The following is a 13118-nucleotide window of genomic DNA, read 5'->3' on the forward strand; positions in this document are numbered from 1 at the left end:
CAGTCCTTTGTCAACATGGACCTGTTGAACGGTTCTGAGCTGGGTGACAAGAGGCAGCTTGGGGCTGGCCTGCCAGAGCTTCTGGTTCAGTGGCAAAGATGGCAAAGATGGACTTGTCACCAGTGACTGTCCGGACTGGTCAGGGTAGGGCTAGGAGAGGCACAGGGTTCATGGGAGTTGGGAACATGTATCCAGTTCAACTGGTGTCAGGGAAGACTTTCTGGGCTGCAGTGTGGCGGGTGAGTGGAGGTGAGCAGGCGCAGGAGGTGAGAAGGGGCTGGGCTGGAAGAAACACCTTGGCAGAATGGTCTGTGTGTATTTATTGAGGTGACTGTGTATACAACTACACGAATGTGTGTGTGCATGTGTGTACGCACACGTGCGCCCGTACAGGGTAGATCTAGGGACCTGGGCGACATCTGCTCTGTCATTCCCAGTCGGGAACAAGTGTTAGATCCTCCGCTTGGGTTTTCTCTCAGACAGCCCAGCCTGGGAGGACTGGCCTAGGCTTTCGCTGCTGGGCAGGAGTTAATACTTTGTATGGCTTTGGGCAGGTCTCTTGCCTGTGGATTGGGCTTGCCTGTCTTGCCCCCTAGGCCATCCCCCAGGATGAGGTGATTGTATGCATGTCTGTGTGCGTGTGCATGCGTGTCTCTGTATGTGTGAGTTTGTGCACCTCTGTGTGTCTGGCTGTGCGTGACTAACCATGAGTGTGTGTAGACGCTTGTGTGTGCCTGTGTCTGGGTGTATGTTTTGCATGGCTGCCCATGGTGTCATGTCTGAGCATGTGTCCTTACCTGCAAACCTATACACATTCCTCCCTGGGATCTGCCCTCCCCTGTGTCCCATGTGTGCTGTCCCAGGCCCTGCCACTGGCGGTGGCTGTGGCAGTGCTGTGTGTATGGCATGGCAGCTCTAGCCTCTTGGCAGCACAGCTGTGGGGCTGCCTCTGTGTTGTGTCTGCGACCCGGCTCTCCATCCCTCCCTCCTGACAGTCAGAAGTGCTTACTCCCTTGGGACCAGCCACGAACAGCTGCGGGGTTGGGTGGGTGTGAGGTGCCGCTCCTGGGGAGGCCGGTGGGGGGCTGGGCCAGCTGGGCCCGCAGAGGTTCCCGGCAGCACCAGGCCTGCCCACAGGGGCTCCCAGGCTGTAACCTTGATGGAGGCGGATTGTGGAGGCAGGGGACCCAGGGGACAGGCCAAGTGGGGCCAGGAGGGGTGAGGGGCAGTCCTTTGGCCCTCTATATTTAGCCCCGTTTTCGGTAAGTGCTAACGAGAAGCTGGCCTAAGTCTGCTAAAACTGGCTGGGGGAAATGCAGAGGAGAAGTGAAAGTCCGGGCAGGGAGGGGTGGGGGGTGGAGACCCAGCAGCTCCGAGGGTGGCGCGAGGGGCTGTCAGGCAAGCCAGTGTGAGCTCAGGATGGTGGGATTTGAGAGACAGCGGGGTTCTCAGGGGCCCAGCATGGGAGTGTGATGGCTTCGCTGCTGCCTTGCAGCACATGTGACAGTGGAGAACTGGCCACTTTCCTGTGTGGGCGAGGCCTCCAGTAGAGGGCCTTCTGGAGGTGTCAGGGCACTGGGCCCCTTGAATTCTCATGCAGGTGCCCAGGCTGCATCCAAGGGCCATGGGCATCTGAGTGTGGGGGGTGAGACTAGCACTACAGCTGTTCCACAGCATTCGAGGTGGCAGGCACGTCAGCCTGGGTGGGAGCCGAGCGCAGCTTCTCACGGAACCCCCAAGTCTACCTGGTCCCAGGGATAATAGCATCCTTGAGCTTTTGGTCCGCGGTGTTCCTCCTTGTCGGGAGTGGCTTGGCCATTTCCTTGCCTTGGGCCCTGATGGGGGAGGACAGAACCTGGGCAAGGGCAGTCCTTCACCTGCCAACCGTGGTCCAGCCAGGTGCCGGGCGGGCAGTGTTGGGGCTCTGTGGGAGCAAGAATTTGGGACCAGAGCTATGCACAGTAGGCTGAGCTTCTGTTGAAGAATTTAAGGAGGAGTCAGGGAAACAGAATTGTGGAAATTTTTCCTCAAATTATTATTTTTTTTCTAATTCTTTGTTTATTAGAGAGATCTCCTATCTGTGAGATCACTCGCTTAATTCTGCAAAGGAGCCAGGAGCCAGGAAGTCAACTCAAGGCTCCCATGCAGGTGGCAGGAGCCGCGCACTCCAGGGTGCTGTTAGCAGGAAGCTGGAGCCAGGATAGAAGCTGAGAACCAGGCTCAGGCGCTCTGAATGTGGAATGCAGGTGTCTTAACCACTGGGTTAAACACTCATCCGTTCAAACTACTTCTCTGTCCCCCTGTTGTCCCCACAGAGGAAACTGCCTAGGGTGGGACCTGAGTGTGCAGGTATCAGGTGATGGCGGAGATGGGCAGGATTGGGTTCTGTTCAGCCAGAAGTTTCTTTCAGGTGTTTATCAATCCAGAGACACAGACCTGTGTGATGACGGAACCCAGTCAGAGCGGGGAGGAACCCCTGCCCAGGGCAGTCAGGGAGCAATGGAGGGCATGCAGCGGCCAGGAGAGCCCGGAGGAGAGGGACGCTGACCACTCAGGAAGTCAGGGAGGGCTTCACGGAGGTGGTGACCGATGAGCCAGATCTGGCAGAGGCGCAGGAGCTTGCCAGTAGACAGGAAAAGGACCCCCCAGCCCCTGCTCCAAGGAGAAGAGCCAAGGTGAGGCCTGGGAGAAGGGAGGCGAGGGCCTGGTGCTGCTGTCAGTCGCTGATCCACAGGACCTCTGTTGCTCAGGGCGGGACCCCAAGGTTGGAGCTGCCCTGGAGGAGTCCACATGGTGGACAGAGTGGTGGTTTTGCAGAGGACAGACAGAGCCAGGTCCCAAAGAAGTCAGAGGCTCCCCGGTGGTCAGGGTGGGGAACAGCGTCCCAGGCACAGGGGCCTGTCCCTCATCAAGGCCTCCAGAGACTTTGGGTCAGTGGCAGGGGGAGGACAGGGTGGCGCAGGGAGGGACACTCAGCCCGCTCCTCCAGGCGGCTGGGACGCAGCTGTGAGTCAGAGCGGGCCGGTCTCTGGGCCAGTCACAGTCAGGGGCTGCGGGAGGCAGCACTGCTTTGCTGAGCACCCTTCAAGAAGCGCCAGCAGCTGGCGGCCGAGGTGACAGAAATTTGTTTTCCCTGATTCTGAAAGCTGGAGTCGGACATAAGGTGTGAGCAGTCTCAAGTTTTTTGAGGTCCCTCTGCCTGAGCCATGGACACCATCCTCTCCCTGAGCCTCTCATGGTTGTTCATCTCCTGGCTACCTCTAGTCGAGGCCTACCCTTGTGACCTCATTTGACCATCATCACCTCTTTAACGAGCCCAGCCCTAACCCCTAAAAACATAGTGAGGTGCCAGCCATTAGGACCTCAGCGTATAGCTTTCAGGGACACAGGGCCTGTAAAGAGGGCCTAGGATGAGGGGGGACTTTGTTGGGAGGAGGTGAGATCAGAGGTTGCCCTGCTGTGTGGACCACGGAGGGATCTGCTAGCTCAGAGGGGAATGGAGAGTCAGCAAACTCCAGACTCCCCATCAAGCAGAAACTCCACCCCCAGGGACAGGGAGGATGCTTGAGCCTGCCCTTGGCCAGGCTGAGGGAGCCAGGTTTTGAGCCAGAGGGGTGTGTTGAGGAGAGAGTGTCCAGGGCAGGTTGAACACTGCTGGAGGGGCCTAGGAGGAAGTTGGATCTACTGTTGAGGGATGCTGGGAGGGCAGGACTGAGGACCTGGTCAGATGCAATCGCTGCCTGGAATGAGGCTCAGGACTAGCTGAGGTGAGGTGAGGAGCAGGCAAGTTTCTGTTCTCACAGACATGAGCCATCCAGTGTATCCCCCTCTGTACCATGGGCATGTGTCTTCAGGAGCCCTGGGCACCCTTCCCCGCCGCCACTATCTCCAGCCTGTGCCTCAAAAGGACTATGTACCGGCCTTAAAAAAAAAAGAACCTTTTTACTTTTTTCCCCTTGTGCAAAAATGTGACATGGGTCTGCCAAAGTGCTCACAGTAGAAGCGTGCAGCGTGGAGTAACGATAACACGAACACAGACCCTTGGAGCCCCCAAGCAGATCCTTTCTGCCCCTGCCGCTTTCCAGCCCCTGAAGGTACCTCAGTCCTGGCTGTTAGCCTGCCTAACTCTGAACTTTAGGGTCGTTGGCATTGGGACCACCTTTGGTTTGGTGTCATTCACTCCAGCCCCACATGTGTGCGGCTCAGCTGCGGGTACACGGCCGGGCACATCTCAGTCACCATCGTGGAGGGAGAGTCTCACTGATGGACATGGGACATTCCGTTTGCCCATGCACCTGTTGATGGCCCCTGGCAAGGCTGCCAAGGTGAACTCTGCGCTCACGCTCCTGGGTGCTGGTGCCCAGGAATGGACATGCTGGGTCACAGAGAAGGAGCTCTGCTCGACTTTTCAGAATTCCACGGGTACCAACGTACACTCCCACCAGCAGTGGGTGACCCCGGCTTTCGAACTTAATTCACATCTTCGGTTGTGGAATTCTTGGGCTTTTTTTGTTGCTGTTCTTTCAGTTGCTGAGTCCTCCCCATCCTAAACATCCTAGATACAGGGTGCCCCCTGGAGCTGGAGGGCTTCCGAGACAGGCAGGCATAAGGGAGTGAGATGTACAGGAGCACTTGGGATCAGAGGCAAGCTCGTGCAGGGAAGGGCTGAGGACAGTCGGGAGCAAGGTCACGGCAGAGGACTTGCAGCATCTAGGCCCAAACTGGGACTCAGGCTGGGCTGAAGCCCAGATTTGTGCTAGGGGTCCAGCACCAGGGAGGGTTGGAGTTGTTGTCAGGAAGGGTGGGGACCGGGGCACCGTTAGAGGTGAGGTGAGGAAGTTAGGACTGGGGGGCTGTTAGAAGCAGGAACCCCGGAGTCACAAACACCTGAGACCCAGTCACTGTGCCTGTGAGGAGGCGGCAGCCCCTCTTGGAGTATTGGCTTCTTCCCCAGTGGAATGGGCGGAGATGTCTACTGCCCGCTGCGAGCTAGCACTGTGCCTGGCCTTGGTGAGCGCTAAGGGGAACGGGGCTCTGTGCCCGTTGTTTTGTGTCCCTGGTGCCTACCCAGCTTGCTGCTTGTCCCTTCCTTGGCCACCTCCATTCACATCCTGGGTCCGGGGCTGTATTTATAGGAGGATTTGAGGGTGCAGCCTGGTTTTAAGGCTGAAGTTATGGGTAGGGTCTGGGATTCGATTGGAAAACATTGTCAGGGCAGAGCCAGAGGGAACTGGGGTTGGAGGAGCCTAGCAGGGGTTGGCAGGCCTATGCCCTACATGCATGACGGAAGGTCAGGTGGGAGTGAGGTGTGGATGCGGAAAGTGGTGGGCCAGGGAGGGGGCCTGGAGGGTGGCTGAATCATGCGGAGATCTGACAGCTCCCTTGTTTGGGGACACTGTAGCCACATCACACCCCCAGGCCCCACTCAAAGAGTGGAAAACATGTCTCACCCGAAACCTGGTGGGGCAGGACGGGGAACCTGGGCGGCCGCCCGTGAAATAGGCCCAAGGTCACATTCGCCTCTTTGGAACATCATCCTCGGCCACCCTCTAACTTGCCCCAGAGCCCACAGTGTGTGATTCGGGAGGGGCATAAGGTTAAGGCGAGATCCCTCAGGCCTGACGACGTCCCCTTGTCCTGCTGCTGAGGGAGAGCAGGGCCTAGCTCTCAGAGAGAGGAGCTTTCCAGCTGGTGGGAGGTCGTGCGGGGCAAGGGGTTGTTGGGGAAAGCCATGGGGTGGCAAAGAAAGAAGGGCCTAGGGGCCCTCCTGGCTTTGCCTTCATCACCCCACTTCCATCCCTTCTCTATCCCCAGAAATAAGAATGTCTAAGTCCCTGGAGGCCGAGAAGCAGGGTCTGGACTCCCCGTCAGAGCACACAGGTGGGTGGGGAGGAGGCGGGAGGCACGGGGGTCACGGAAGCCAGGCCAGGTGTGGCGGTGGCGGCGGTGGATGACAACACATCCTTTCCCTCTCTTTAACAGACACTGAAAGAAATGGACCAGACACTAACCACCAGGTCAGGAGCCGAGGAGTGGGCAGCCGGGAGGGGTGGAGTCAGAAGGCGCTTTGTCACATCTTCCTATGTCCCTGACCCTGCCCCAACTTTCTCTTTGCAGAACCCCCAGAGTAAGACCTCCCCATTCTCCGTGTCCCCAACCGGCCCCAGCACCAAGGTAAGCAGCTGTGGGATCATCCAGGGAAAGGCAGTGAGTGTGTGTGTGTGTGTGTGTGTGTGTGGTTGGGGGGGGTCTTTGCACACCTGCCATGGGCTTAGAGCCCACACAGGACCAAGCTCCTCCACCCCTTTTACCCCTGGTTCCCGCCCCAAGCCTGTGACTCACCCAGACTCCTTCCCCTTCCCTAGGGGGTGGGGGTGGCCAGGGAAATCCCCCCCAGAGCCCCAGGGTGATGAACAACAGGAAGCTGAGGGCCCCACCCCCATCCCGACTTCCCTGACAGAGCACCACCCGCGATCCCCCAACACACACTCCAGCCAGCCAGGGGGTGGGCTGACAGACCCCGGGAGGATGGAGAGATGCAGGAAGAGGCTGGCCTGGAGGCTGACACACCTGACTGTGGATTCCAGATCCAGGTGGCAGCCGCCTTCCCCCAGCTGGGCTGCTGCGGTTTTCTTGAGTCCAGGTCCCCCTGCCCTCTGGCCTGGTGGGGAGGGCAAGAGGCAGGTCAGGACCCCAAAGGAAGGCAGAGGGAACTTGAGTAGGACTTTTGAGCCTGACCAAGAGGGGTGGGCTGAGGGAGGGAGTGCGAGGAGGATAGAGCTGCTCAGCCCGCCTGCCCCAGGCTTGCTCTGTGACCATGGGAACATCACTTCCCATCTCTGGGCTTCTCCGTTTCTGCTTCCTCTGGAGGGACGGTCGGCCTGGCTGACCTTCGAAGTCCCTCCCACCCACTGAGGCGCCCCAGCCCTCTGGGCCGAGCGCAGGCCTCTCCAGCCCTCTGACGTCAGACTTGCCCCTTGCTGGCATCGCAGAGTACGCAGTGCCCACCCCGACCCAGCCTTCCTCGGCTGAGTGGGACCTCTGCAGTCCCTTCCTCTAGCAGCTGCCAGGGTTCCTTGGCGGGGCCGGGGGGGATGAAGGCTTCTCCCTGCCTGGGCCCCGCTGGCCATCTCCCACCCCAATTCGCTCAGCCTCTCTCAGCAGGACCCCCCCCCCCCCACGGTATCCTCAGTATCCTCACCAGGGATCACACACAAATCCGCAGACCGCTGTATGTGTGCAGTTATTTGTATAATTTTTTTTTAATTTGGCTCAATTTCTAAAACCACTTTATTATGGAAAATGTGAAGCAGATATAAAAACAGGCAGAAGGGTGCCAAGAAAACAAACCCCCCCAGGGGCCTGTCACTCAGTTTCAGCAACAATCAGCTCATGAGCCGCTGCCTTGCTTTCTCAACAGCTTCAACACATGGTTTTTAAATGGAAATTTCATGAATGGAAAAACCAGTCACTTGCCATGGAAATAAATATGAGGATTATCAAGATCGGCCCTGAGTCTCTTGTGTGCCATAGGTCTAAGCCTGCAGCCTTCTCCCCTTTGGCTGAAAGGGGAGTAGAGCCGGTCCTGGTTGTGGGGCGGGGAGGAGGCTTAAAGACATCCTGACTCCACAGGGAGACTTTCTTAAGATAACCAGAAAGAGTGAGAAAGCACCGGAAAGAGGAACGGTGTTGTCACCTGTGCAGTTCAGGGTGAAGTGTGGAAACTTCACATTAGACCACGGCACCCTTCAACCTGCATAGCTCCTCACAGCGTGACTGCATTGTCACAGCGGGGCACACCTGGATCCCCGCAGCACATCAGGGAGTAGCCCAGGGCAGGGCCTCCGGCGGCTCCAGTGCCTCTGCCAGGGTGGGCCCCCCGCCGACTTACACACAGGGTCCGACAGCCCTGAAAGTTGCTGACATTCATGTCCCTTACTTTGGGACGTGCCACCCAGAGTTACTGGGCCTTTCCCTGGGCCCTCTCAGTCTGCTGAGCTTCTATCTTTGCTTCTCTTTGTCCCCTGTCAAGCCACTGTGACACCTTGAACAAGCTGCCTTCCCTCTGGACCTCTTTTTTACAAAACGGTGGTGCCAGGATGTTGGGGTAAAGGATTGTCCCTAAATGTCCACCCCAGGCCAGAGATTCATCCAGGTTCTGTTTTCTGCCAGTCCTTTCAGACAACAACTGCTATGGTCCGGCTTTTGGTTGAGGATGACCCTGCGCTGGCCTGTTCTCTGTGAGAGATGTGACGGAGGGAGGGAGGGGCTCGCTGGCCTCGAGGGAAGGCTGCCACCTGATGGCCCCCCGGCCACACCCGGCCCATGCACGGCCGCAGACAGGCCTGGTGCTCTGCTCCGTCAACCTGCCAGTATTTGCTTTTGATTTGGAAAAGAGTGGCCAGCAGGAACAGAGTGGGAACCGGGCAGGCTTGCACTAGCCTCCCCCCACTCAGCTCTGCTGTGGCCCCAGCTCATGCCACTGTGCGCCACTGTAAGCATTGCAGTTAGTGGCCTGGGTTCCAGGGCAGAGATTGCAGATACTTTCTTCTAAGAAAGGTTTGCACTGTTAGGCAGATCAGAGGCAAACTCCAGCTGTTACAGACAGGAGTGTGAGACCGAGACTGCGTGTTTGCCCTTTCCAGCCCCCAGCACTTTAACTCTGTACTTCACAAATGGGAAACTCACTCCCAGCGGGGAAAGGTGCTCTCCACAGGTGGTGGCCCTGAGGGGGGTTTGGGTGAGAGTCATGTAATGAAGAGGACACTGAGGAGGGGTCAGAGGCCGCAGACCACTCGGTGCGGGGACACGAACCAGTCTCATCTCCATTTCCCAAGTCCCCGCTTCCTGTGCCAGCTTGAAGCTGCTGCCATTGCCACACACGTGCCCTTTCTTTGGTTCACAGGTGGGCATTCTGTCTGGCCTCCACTTAACATTCTGGGGTCCCGGACCCTGCCTCTCTCCCCCCCAGATCAAGGCTGAAGACCCCAGCGGCGATTCAGCCCCTGCAGCGCCCCCGCCCCCTCAACCGGCTCAGCCTCATCTGCCCCAGGCCCAGCTCATGTTGACAGGCAGCCAGCTGGCTGGGGTAAGTACTCGGGCAAAGATGGGGGTAGAGAGGCACTGACCAGCCACCTCCCATCTGTTGCAGGACTAGTGGGTGACCAAGATGAACCACTAAGGCCATAGCCAATGCTCTCATATGCCTGCATCTTGCCTTCCTCCGGCCTTCCGGAAGACTCATCCCTTAACCTGCTTGGCTCAGGCACTAACTCCTCTCTGTCTTCTCTGCTTCCCCAACCCCCTGCTCTGCACCCCGTTGCCTGTCTGCCCCACAGCTCACTGCCCTGATGCCAGCTCAGCAGCAGCTCCTCCTGCAGCAAGCCCAGGCCCAGCTCCTGGCCGCCGCCGTGCAGCAGTCCAATGCTGCCGCTGCCGCTAACGCCGCCGCTGCAGCCGCCGCCTCCTCCACCTCTTCCTCCTCCTCTTCCTCCGCCTCCTCCTCGACCTCGCAGCCCCCAGCCTCCTCTGGGGGAGGCGACTTGCCACCGCCACAGCCTGCCAGCCAGCCCCCTGGGACCCCGCAGCTCACCTTGTCCCAACCCATCCAGCTCACAGCGCAGGTAAGGGCAGCCAGCCATCAGGGTCCACACTGCCTCGAGTGAAGGGCTTGAAGAAACAGTTCTGACCACCATCCTCACGCCAGGGGGTTCCCAGCAGTTCCGGAAAGGCTCAGGAGCAGTTGTCACCCCCGTCTGCGGGGCTGAGGACTCCCGGGAAGACATCCCAGGCTCCAGTCCTCCTCCTGATGAGCTCAGCACTTGAAGCACCTTACTGAAGGATCGACACCTCATGGAGGCCATCCTTATCTGCCCCTCTGAGGGGAAGAAACCTGGAGGCAGTTCTGCGAGCAGGGCACACAGGTGCCCCAAGTGGTGCGTCTCCTGGGTCATCCCTAGGATGCTGTGCCAGAAAGGAGGTCTGTGACCTAGGGTGCAGGTGTCAGCAGTCAGTGGTTGCCATAGCACACCCCTCCAGGCTGAGTGGCCAGACATACTAGGCGTGCGTCATCCCAAGTCTGGGACGTTAGCAAGGCTGAGCTGTCTCTGAAGGTTTGGGAAGGGCCCCCTCCTTGCTGCTTCTGGGTGCTGGCATCTTGGGTGTCTGTTCCATGGCTTGCGGATGGGTCCGGCTCCTTGGTTGCTTGTCCTTCCCCGTAAGAGCGCAGCTGAACTTCTTCATTGTAACTCGACGACATCTGCAAAGACCCTATTTCCAAATAAAGTCACATCCACAGGTACCAGGGAGTTAGTTAGGCCTTCCACAGGTCTTTTTTTTTAAGGGGGGGGGATAGTGGACAGTAGATTTCCCACGAATTCAGTGGCTTGAGAGCAGCGTGAGAGCCGAGGGGGCATCCTTGGCTTCTGGCACACATGATCTCTGCAGTTCATCCCTCCACACCTTCCTAGTCACCCGCCTGTGCCTCGGCCCCTCTGCGTTCACCAGTAGGTGACCATTCCAGCCTGTTCAGCTTCCCCCAGCCTGGCACTCCCCACAGCGACCTGTTCCGTAGTGGCTTTGTTTCCCTTCCACTCACCCTGCCAGCAGATGCCAACTGCGGGAGAGCTGTCCAGCCCCTGGGAGGCAGTTCCCTTGTTAGAGTTCACAACACCAGTGGTGTCCATTTCCATAGCAACAGATGTCCCCCTCCCCAACTTGGGGCTTCTGTGAACTCTGAGTTGCTTCCTGCCATAGTGAAGGCACAGAGATTCTGAGGAACATAGGGCCTGGGTTCCGTGCTCACTATCCCCTCATGTGCCTCCCCGCCCCCGCCGGGCCCCTGCCTCAGTGTCTGGCTCGCTTCAGCCACAGCCACTCTAAGAGCAGCAGGTGCCACCTTTGCACCAGGCACTGTGCCCAGGAGGACTTCCTTGAACTCGTGAGGTCTCACCACGGCCAGGCTGGAGTGGCCAGGTGAGTCACCTGAGGGCTGCAGCCATGTGACCTGTGATGTTGCGCTTAGCTGTCCTTCACGGCCCCTCCTCCCTGTTCCACAGCAGGTGTCCTACTTGCCTGACAGTGCACACGGTGGGCCTGGGATGGCAGGGGAGGAGGGCGCCGAGGGCGGGGGCTGGGTGTCTGGCTGTGCCCCGTATCTCAGCGCCCCCACTTGCGCTCTCCTTTCTACCACAGTCTGCTGCTTTCTTGACCTGGGCTGGCTCCTCATCCAGTAAGCCCAAATTTGAGAGTCCTAGGAACTTCAGGAAGATTCTGGTGGCTTCCTTTCTTCCAGCTGAGTCTGTATATGACCGAGGATATATCTGCTAAGGAACAAAGACCAGAGGCAGCTTAGTTCGGACACTTCTGCTCGTGTCCCCCTCCTCCTCTTCCTTCCCCCTAGCTTCTGGCACCCCAGCAGCAGTGGGCAGCCCACCTTCTGCACCCAGCCCAGGCCCTGATCATCCAGAGCTCCTCAAACCCCTCCATGCCAAGCCCTCTCCTCCCCAACCGCTTTCCTCCCTGCTTCGCTCCGCTCTCATCTTTCCTTGTCTATGTTTTCTGGAATTTCCCTCCCCCGCTGGCCGAGTCTCCCCACGTCCTCATTTCTCCAACAGTGGTTTGTTCAGTTATCTTCCGTGTGCCGGGCGCAGTGTCAGGCCCAGACCTGTGGGGGCAGCAACTGCCCAGGGCCACAACCTCTCCCCTGGGCTTAAGCCACTCTCCCGCGTGCCTCTCCATGCCTCTCCAGGCCTGTGCTGCTCTGCTCCTGGAGTCATTTCACAGGCATCTCCCAGCCCCTTGTGTGTCAGGCCCTGCAGGAAGCTGCAGCGTTAGGAGTGAGTCACAGCCATCCTTGCCCCCAGGGGCTCCTCTTCTTGTAGTGAAACAGGTACATCAATGAAGCACTAAGAAATGTTTCACTTGAAAAGTGCTAAGAAGCCCAGAAGAAGAGAGTCGAAGGTGCTCGCAAACTGTCACTTCAGGATTATAGAAATCGCGAAGTCCCCCTTCTTTCCCTCTGATGCCAGCTTCCCAAGCGATGCTCGTTAGGCAGTTGGGCAGCACCCCTCCCTGCGACCTCTCAGCTTGTGCAGCCACATAATTGGTCTGTCCAGAGCTCAGCAGCGTGCCAGCTGCCGGGGCCGGGGGGACACGTGGATATTTACTGAATCAATGAGGGATGTTTTGCTGCAGTTTTTCAATCAAGGATAGGGAGGACATACCTCGGGGCTGGGGAGAGTTCCCAGAATGTCAGGACGGGCGGGGGGGGGATGGGGAGGAGAGGGATTGACGGAAAACTCACCTTAGCTGTTAATACATCATGTTGTATTTGGAGAGTGGAACAAATATTCCCTATTTTCGTAAAAAGAAGGGGCATAGGAAATAAATCCTGATACTATCTTTTAGGCAAATAGAGCCTTGTGAATAAAGGTTGCCCAGAGAAACCTACTGGATGCAGTGGGAACATAGGAAAAGAAATAGTAAACAAGTGTCTGGGGGAGTCAGAGGCCTTCAGTAGGCCCTAGTCTCGGAGGGAGGACAGAGGAGCAGGAGTCTACCAGGTAGATGAGCTCGAGCAGTAGGACTAGCAGGTGCGAAGCGAGGAAGTAGGGCAAGCATGAGTGGTCAGTGGCGGAAAGGAGAAGGATGAGCTGGGTGGGGTTACGAGTCAGGCGCAAGCCCAGTTCCGGGTGGCTGGAGGAGAAGCGGCTGCGTTTGGATCAGCTCATTCACAAGGAGCGGCTGGAATACCAGCACCACGGAGTGGCCTCCTTGTTTCTTTCTGGGGGCAAACAAACGGGTGCTAGCATTTCCAGCCTTACAGCCATACTGCCCAGAGAGTTAGAACAGGTTCAACTGGCCAGGTTTGAGTCTATGCTCCTGACCCAAGAGGATGAGTCAGGGGCACCTGGAACAGTGGCCTGAAGGAAGAGGTCTGTCCTGGGCTTAGAGAAGGGTCAGTAAGAGCCAGGACAGCCTGCTGGGAAGAAGTGGGCAGTGCACACACAGAACTCTGGCATCCCAGAGCTGGTTGGCTCGCCATCCACTCCCGTAGACTTCGCGTTGGGTTTCCTGTGGCCAGATTACCCTGGAACCTTGGCAGAAGGTCAGATGCG

At 58.0% G+C, this 13118-nt stretch overlaps 1 protein-coding gene across 6 annotated transcripts in view; it reads left to right on the top strand.

The window, feature by feature from the left end:
* The window catches only part of POU2F2 (POU class 2 homeobox 2), a 100024-nt gene that overhangs the window by 68865 nt on the left and 18041 nt on the right, over positions 1–13118 (top strand). For 3 of the 6 annotated variants that reach the window (XM_058674192.1, XM_058674191.1, XM_058674193.1), the window contains 5 exons: positions 5815–5880; positions 5983–6017; positions 6118–6174; positions 8972–9088; positions 9339–9623. In XM_058674192.1, coding sequence (XP_058530175.1) covers positions 5823–5880; positions 5983–6017; positions 6118–6174; positions 8972–9088; positions 9339–9623 — 552 coding nt within the window. In that variant the 5' untranslated portion in view covers positions 5815–5822. The remainder of the gene's footprint in view (positions 1–5814; positions 5881–5982; positions 6018–6117; positions 6175–8971; positions 9089–9338; positions 9624–13118) is intronic. The other 3 variants (XM_004597975.2, XM_004597978.2, XM_004597979.2) reach the window with 1 other exon arrangement.

Source organism: Ochotona princeps, chromosome 16 (genome assembly GCF_030435755.1).
Source record: "Ochotona princeps isolate mOchPri1 chromosome 16, mOchPri1.hap1, whole genome shotgun sequence".
In the NCBI taxonomy this organism is placed as follows: domain Eukaryota; kingdom Metazoa; phylum Chordata; class Mammalia; order Lagomorpha; family Ochotonidae; genus Ochotona; species Ochotona princeps.